Genomic DNA, 7,156 nt, shown 5'->3' on the forward strand with positions numbered 1-7,156 from the left:
TGAAAAGATAATTGTGTATTACTGTACAAAGGTTTTCCAAAAGGTACAGGTGTTCAGAAGCCGATAAAGGTTTTTGCACCATACTCGAAATATTGGTGCTAGTTCACTGCAGTGACGTTGATTAAATCAAGACCATAAATAAAGCTTCTTTTTACAAAACTTCCAGAGTGGGTGTCAGATCAAACCCCAATATATACCAGAGAATCCGAAATCAAGAATTAGAAATTCAAGTTTGTCAAAAGTCGAAAGCCATCAGAATCGACAGTAGGAGATTGAGATTTCTCTTTAAACCCTAAAATAACATATTGCATATGCATTTTAGGCATACATAAGAACATCACATCCATAGCATCGCATATATGCGTAATATTGCATATTTTTTCAGAGCCAATTTCAAGAATATTTAATGCAACTTATCCAAGTTATATTTCAACTTCACAATGAAGGATATCTGGCCCAAGGCAATTTTATTTAATCTAGACTCAACTTCACGATAAAGGAGTCACCCACGATTTCAACTTCACGATGAAGGATATCGTATCCAACAGATCAACTTAATTTCACAACAAATGAGTCATCTGCAACAACAAGGAACTATCTCCTAGCCCAATTTACAACATAGCTCAAGGTGAGAAGGGTTATCTGTCAACGAAGACTTTCGAGTTCGATTCCATTCAGCTCGAGAGCATATCAACCACATGGTAGCGGCGAGGGACTACTTTCCTGTCGAATTTACAAACCAAGGTCTTTAAGCCAAGAAGAAGACCAAGGTTGACTACGATTTGGCAACAAGAAGCCATTTTTCAATTCAGATTTTGAGCTAGATTTCAACTTCACAGCGAAGGATATCATGTCTGAAGCATCCAAGATCGACTCAACTTCATGATGAAGGAATCATCCGTAATTCAGCTCAACAGCAGTGATCCATGATTTATTAGAATTTTCAAGTCGAATTTCAACTCCGCGATGGAAGATATTCGATAAGTTAGATTTCAATCACAGAGAAAGATATCATACTCACATGAGCAAATTCGCTTTTGGACCCTCTTCTTACTGAACGAAAATATGTGTATTTGTATCTTTGCCCTATTTTCGTTACACAATAAATGGGCAAAGAGGGGCAACTGTAGACACGTATTTTCGTTCGGGGTTTTTATATAGCATAATAAATATAGTATTTGAAATATATAATATATAGTTTTTGGAAACTTACTTTTAAAAAATGTATAATATATAGTTTTTAAAACCATTTTGAAAACATATATTAAATAGTTTTTAAGATAATTTTGAAAACGTATAATATATAGTTTTTAAAACAGTTTTGAAAACGTATAATATATAATTTTTAAATCGGTTTTGAAAACATTTTTTAAAAATGGTTTTTGAAAACGATTTTTGAAAATATTAATATATTATATTGTTTTTGGGAAGTAAAATATATTTTTTTCTTTTTCTTTTTATTTCTATTTCATTTTATTATTTATATATTAGGTTATATTATTATTATTATTTATTACTTAATTAAATTTTAACAGGTCCAATCCAGTCCAAAGTGCAACCCAACCGAGCTAGTAGGCCAGACCCAATAAACTAACCCGATTAAGGGGCCTGACCCAACCCAAAAAATCAAACTAGGGTTTCGTATTAAGGAAAGATGCCATATGGGAGCACGCGTGGAGGCTACACGTCAACACGGTTTGAAAATCGGCCAGGATTTTTGCAAGGTCGGTGTAACAGCCTGCACGAATGAAACTCAGCCGAACGTTCAGTGAAAGAATTGGATGGAGGTCCCACCTATTTCAGAGCTACAACGGTCGTGTTCCAGGCTATAAAAAGTCTCCAACCAAGCCATCAAAGGAACGACAAGATAGTAACACAGAAACGGGCAGCAAGATACCAAAAAATACCATCGAGCACAACATCAAGCAAAAAATACCAATATATCCAACAAAAAAATCCGAGCAATATACAACAAATATACGAAAATCCAAGCAAAAAAAGGGCAAAAACATTCGAAATCCAAAACAAAAGATTAAACCTTTGTTTCGTTGAAGGTCATCGGAGCATGTAGAAGCATCGTCGGAAGAATAGTCGCCGAGAAAGTTTAGAAACCTTTTCGAAAAAGGCAAAACAAAAAAAAACCCGAAACTTTGTGTTTAGATCTACGACAGAGGAGGTGTTTTTAGGGTGTTTGGGGCTCAAATTTTGCTTCATAGGGTCGAGAGGAAGCTCGAGGGTAAGTTTGGGTTTTTCGGCCACCGATGGTGGTGGCCAGAGCGGCGGTCAGCGGTAGTCCAGACGGCGGGTGGTCACCGACAGGTGGTCAGTTTTCGGTCGGCTATAGGAGAGAGGGGGGAGAGTTTGGAAGAGAGGGAGATTGTTATTTTTGAGAAATGAGGTTGAAATGATTTTTTTTGGGTTTTATGGGCTATTTATAGGGAGGGCCTTTGTAAATTAGCAAATTCTTAAATTATTTCCGTAGTCCCTCTAACTTTGATGTGTAATTCATTTTGGTCACCTGTGATAAATTGACCCATGAATTTTGAATTATTTCGATTCAACCCTTGAATATACTTCTTATATTTTGCAATTTAGTCCCCTAACCTTTTGTTTTTCTCTTACAGCTCATTCCCAGAATTAATTTGATCCTTTAAATTTTTTATTTCTTTTTTATTTCTTTTAAAATTTAACACCTTTTTTATTTTATCTTTTGACGTTTTTTATATATCTTATTATTTTTTATTTTCTTCTAAAATTTAATATTTTTCTTCATGTTACTTTATTTTATTTATCTTTTTATTTTAACATTTTTTTTGTTAATTTCTTAGTTGACCTTCTTCTTTGATTTATTTAATATTTATTTTATTTTATAATCTAATGTTTTTGACCTTTTTAGGGGCAATTTTAATCGATCAAAGGTAATTAATTCAGATTGAATTTTAATTTTTAATTTAACTTTTAGTTTTCGCATTAAGACACCCGGAAAATTAAATTGGTACCGAAAGGACAGTACAAGGGTGCTAATCCTTCCTTGATTGTAACCGACTCGCGAACCCGACATATTTTTGGTAAAACGCAGATCAGGTAGAACGGTATCTGATCAACCTAATTATAAATAATCGGTAGCGGCTCCATCACATCGAAATTAAGTCGGAATCCGATTCCGGGCCCATCCGAAGGACGGTTATGACAACTATTATATAAGTTAAAAACAAAATGTAGTGAAATTAACTTAAATGACTAACTTAAATGACATCCTAAGTTTAATTCATGCTAAGAGCAAGAATAATTTCTATTATTTTATTCCCATAGTTGGTGAGATGTGTCACCATTTAATCAGTTGAACAAAATTAATTAAAAAGTATTGATGGAGAAATAGAAAGATGATGTGAAAATTAAAAAAATAGTTTTAAAAAATAAAGTTTTGGTATTAAAACGAAATAAAAATAATAGTGTAAGTATTAAAGTATAATTTACCCTTTTAATCTTTACTTAATAAGAATAATTTAATTAGTGGCGTAATTGTAAACTATGAATTTCAAGGAGTTTAAGCACAGTGGCGTAATTTTATCATTGTTCTTTAACTCGCAAATGAAATTAAAAATCGAATATATAAACAAATGATAAACGAACACTAAATTAACGCTAAACGAACATGTTCATGAATATGTTCGTGAACATATAAACGAACATGTTCGCTAACATTAAACGAATGCTAAACGTACATGTTCATGAACACGTTCGCGAACATTAAATGAACATGTTCATGAACAAAAAATAAACGAACACGAACAACTTCAAAAATAAAAAAGCGAACATGAACACGATATTAAAAATTTAAACGAACACGAACCGAACACGAACACCTTCAAAAATAAATAAACGAACATGAACATAACCTTATTCATTCAAGCTCGGTTCATTTACACCCTAGCTAATTATATATTTATGAAGTCAGATGGTTTGTTGAGGAATTAACCGATGAAACCCAATGTGCATGTTTTATGTTTCACTCATAAGACAGTTCAAGTCAAATTCCCACATGATACTTTAGTGGTTTTCCACGTTCCAGACCTTGCCAAAACAAATAAAATAAGCAAGCGTTGGCTAATGAAAGCTTAATTTGTCTTCAAAGTTGTCAACATGAAATATCTTTAAATTTATTCTTGAATCTGCCTTCAAATTGGACCACACTCATCAATTCCATCCTTTTTCCAACTTTAGTCTATATTTTATGTAGTCCCGTTATTTGAGCCATTTGAGTTGTACTGTATATTATCAAATTCCCCAATGCCACATGATGTTTAATTTATATACTTTTGAAGGTATTTGCTGAGGTAAAAGATGCTATTAACCCCCCCCCCCATTGTTTATCTTGTGTATGTGAAAATTAAACTATTTCTGTTTGAGTTTTGAAAGAATTTTAATTAAAATTCTGTTCTCCACTTTAAGAGGGGTTAGCATGTGATTAATCCTGGATAAATGTCATATTGAGTCGGATGGTCCCCTTATATGAGCAAACTAGCAGAGAGCTAGTCACTGTTTAATTAATAGATGTGGAGGAGATTGTTTACATGTAAAGGAAAGTGATTAAGTTGGAAATCTTAGTTAAACAAAAGAAGAAATATCTGTTGCAACATCTTTTTCAATAGCACAGAAGCAAAAGGCTTTTCATTGCCTGGGTGTTGTCCTTCAATTAACATTAGTCTAAATTAAAGTCTGTTAGACTTTGATCCCATTACTCCCTGTCCTTCTGAGATGAGAGTATTGCATCAATGGCTTCCCTAACTTGAGAAGTATCAGGAGCTTTCCCACCTTGAACTGGCCAAAATTCATCTGTTGCCAACACCTGCATATATCATATGCAATGCTTAAAGATCAGTTAAAAGCAATGATCAGAAGCTGAAAGTCTCTCACCTTCACTTGCAACTGAAGAAACTTGACATAGCTAATTGCCTTCTCCAGCACGGTAACCAGATCAACCTGTCAAATGAACAATAAAATACATACATACATACATACAGTTTCCAGCTTTTACCATAAATGCAATTTGCAAATATCAGTTTCTTTACCTTGGAGCCATTGGATACCAGTTCTTGTAGTGTCTTCAACCGCTCACTGATCCTCTCACGTCGATTCTGGAGATTGAAACAATCTCTATATGTTCATTTTCATTATGGATTTTGCTTACTTTGATGTCAAACTTAGCCAAATTTACTTAAAATTCATGTCAACAAACCTTGGCTGCAATGCTTTGGGGGTCCTTTGATGGACCGGACTTAGTTTTCGCCTTCTTAGCATCGTTGCAGCATTGTTTCGTCAAAGCTTGATTGCTGTCTCCCTATAAAACACCAAATATATCGGCAGTAAAATCAGAAGCTATCTTATATGAATTGACTGTTAATGATTTGGATTGAATGGAAAAAGAAGAATAGTACAGTATTCGGACGCTTGACGCCGGGTGCTTCGGGTGCTTGTAACCCCGGGATACTATCAGCAACCACTGCTGCTTCACAGTAGTACCAATCTCCGCTGCTCTCTTTTGTTATGGAACTAAAACCGCTAGCAGTTTCAATGCAGCTAAAATGTTCAAGCAGGCGAGGATCGGTACCGCTCTTCGTGTTCATCTGATTCCATGGATAATTCAGATTTGAACCACTCTCCCACATCGAGTAATCATCTTTATGACTGCTGGTTTTCAAGTAAGCATCATGCAGAGCCTTGTCATTGTGCTCGAAGCTAAGAAGAGATCCACAATTAGTCCCATGAACGAAACCATCATACACCGAACCTTTGAAGTTGATCAAAGAGTGGACTTCCTTGGGAGGCCGGAACACGAAACCGTCGGAATCCGAACTAATCATCGGAAAATTCTTGACAATCCCACCAGGGTTCTCCAAGTCACCTCCTTCATCAAATTTGTAAGGCTCGGAGGATTGAAGAGAGCAGGTAAGGGTCCTTGGCAAGTGCCATTGGAACACAACTTCCCCTACAAGGCCTACAAGAAACCCGCGGATTAAATACAGGTGTTGTTATTGTATAGACGTAATGAAACTAGCAAATTATATAATATAATATGATTGCATTGGGATTGTTAGCTGGCAGGTCGATGGAAGAAGATCAAAAGGAAAACAAAAGAGAGAGAAAAGAATGGGAAACGCAGCACAAGAGTCGGCGGATTTTTCTCCATCCCCACACGTCTCCTAGTTTATCTTTGAGGCTACTTCCTACATTGTTTCCTTTCACCTGTGCATGTGGATATTCTACTGTTTCCATTGTTCACGTGGATGGATAGATGAGCGGGCGGAGACTAAATTTTTTTTAAATTCACCAATATTTTAGATTCTTTCTATTTTTTTTAATTGATAATCTGCTTTCGCTTATGAAATTTTATAAATTCACTCTTATTTATAAGTTCTTTCCAAAATATAAAATCTTATATCCGGATTGTAAGTCAATAATAATGGAGTAAACATACGGTGGAGTTAATGAGATGCAAGATGGTTAATCGAATTTGTATCGATTATTAATGTGTTAAATCTTTTGGGAACCCAATGAAAACCATCCTCCACATGTCCCTGTTGGATGGTCTAGGGAAAACGCAGATAAGCAAAGGTGGCCCGTGGGGAAAGGAGAAAATATTCCATGTTTTGAGGAGAATTGTTTGCTATCTTTTGGACATCATCCACAAAAATTAAGTAGAAGATTGTCTTAGAGAATCAGGATTTGTGTAAGTGTAAATTATATGGCGGTATAAGACTATAAGCAATAGTTTTGCAAAACTTGAGATGTTATATCAACCCAATGTTAATTTGTATAAAATATGGCTTTGCTTTATTTGGATCCGGCAACAAGATTTGCCATCATTTTATAAGAGCAAAATTGACTTCGAGGCTCAAAAAGTCAGATGCAAGAAAAGCTAAAATTCAAGAAATACAAAAATAGGGAGTGGTAGGACTCGAAACTGCGCGGGCAGAGCTCACATGATTTCTAATAATGCCCGATAACCACTCCGGCACGCCAACTGAGCGTTGATAGCTTCTAATTTACATCTATAAATTTTATCTCAAGAAAAGGCAACCATTTTTTTAACTGACTTCAGTTTTTTCCTCACTTTCTTGGGTCTACAACTTATTTAGTTGGTTTTGTATATAAC

General features: G+C 35.0%; 1 protein-coding gene across 1 annotated transcript; it reads right to left on the reverse strand.

Moving 5' to 3' along the window:
* Window positions 1–4,738: 4,738 nt before the first annotated feature.
* Window positions 4,739–6,276, reverse strand: LOC120171046 (transcription factor RHD6-like). The gene is made up of 6 exons (XM_039178854.1): window positions 6,225–6,276; window positions 5,439–5,998; window positions 5,240–5,341; window positions 5,073–5,138; window positions 4,918–4,983; window positions 4,739–4,849 (listed from the first exon to the last, which is right to left on the reverse strand). The coding sequence occupies exons 1-6, from the start codon at window positions 6,274–6,276 to the stop codon at window positions 4,739–4,741; spliced, it is 957 nt and encodes a 318-aa protein (XP_039034785.1).
* Between the last annotated feature and the right edge of the window lie 880 nt (window positions 6,277–7,156).

Source organism: Hibiscus syriacus, unplaced genomic scaffold (genome assembly GCF_006381635.1).
Source record: "Hibiscus syriacus cultivar Baekdansim isolate YM2019G1 unplaced genomic scaffold, ASM638163v2 tig00111810_pilon, whole genome shotgun sequence".
NCBI lineage: Eukaryota > Viridiplantae > Streptophyta > Magnoliopsida > Malvales > Malvaceae > Hibiscus > Hibiscus syriacus.

What these genes read in the sequence shown, in the direction of transcription:
- LOC120171046 (XM_039178854.1), bottom strand. Translation starts at nt 6,276, where the DNA reads ATGGAAACAGTAGAATATCCACATGCACAGGTGAAAGGAAACAATGTA. An exon ending in GAAAGGAAACAATGTAGGAA is followed by an intron (nt 5,999 to 6,224) that starts GTAGCCTCAAAG and finishes GGTTTCTTGTAG; the next exon opens with GCCTTGTAGGGGAAGTTGTG. An exon ending in TTCTTCAGTTGCAAGTGAAG is followed by an intron (nt 4,850 to 4,917) that starts GTGAGAGACTTT and finishes TGATATATGCAG; the next exon opens with GTGTTGGCAACAGATGAATT.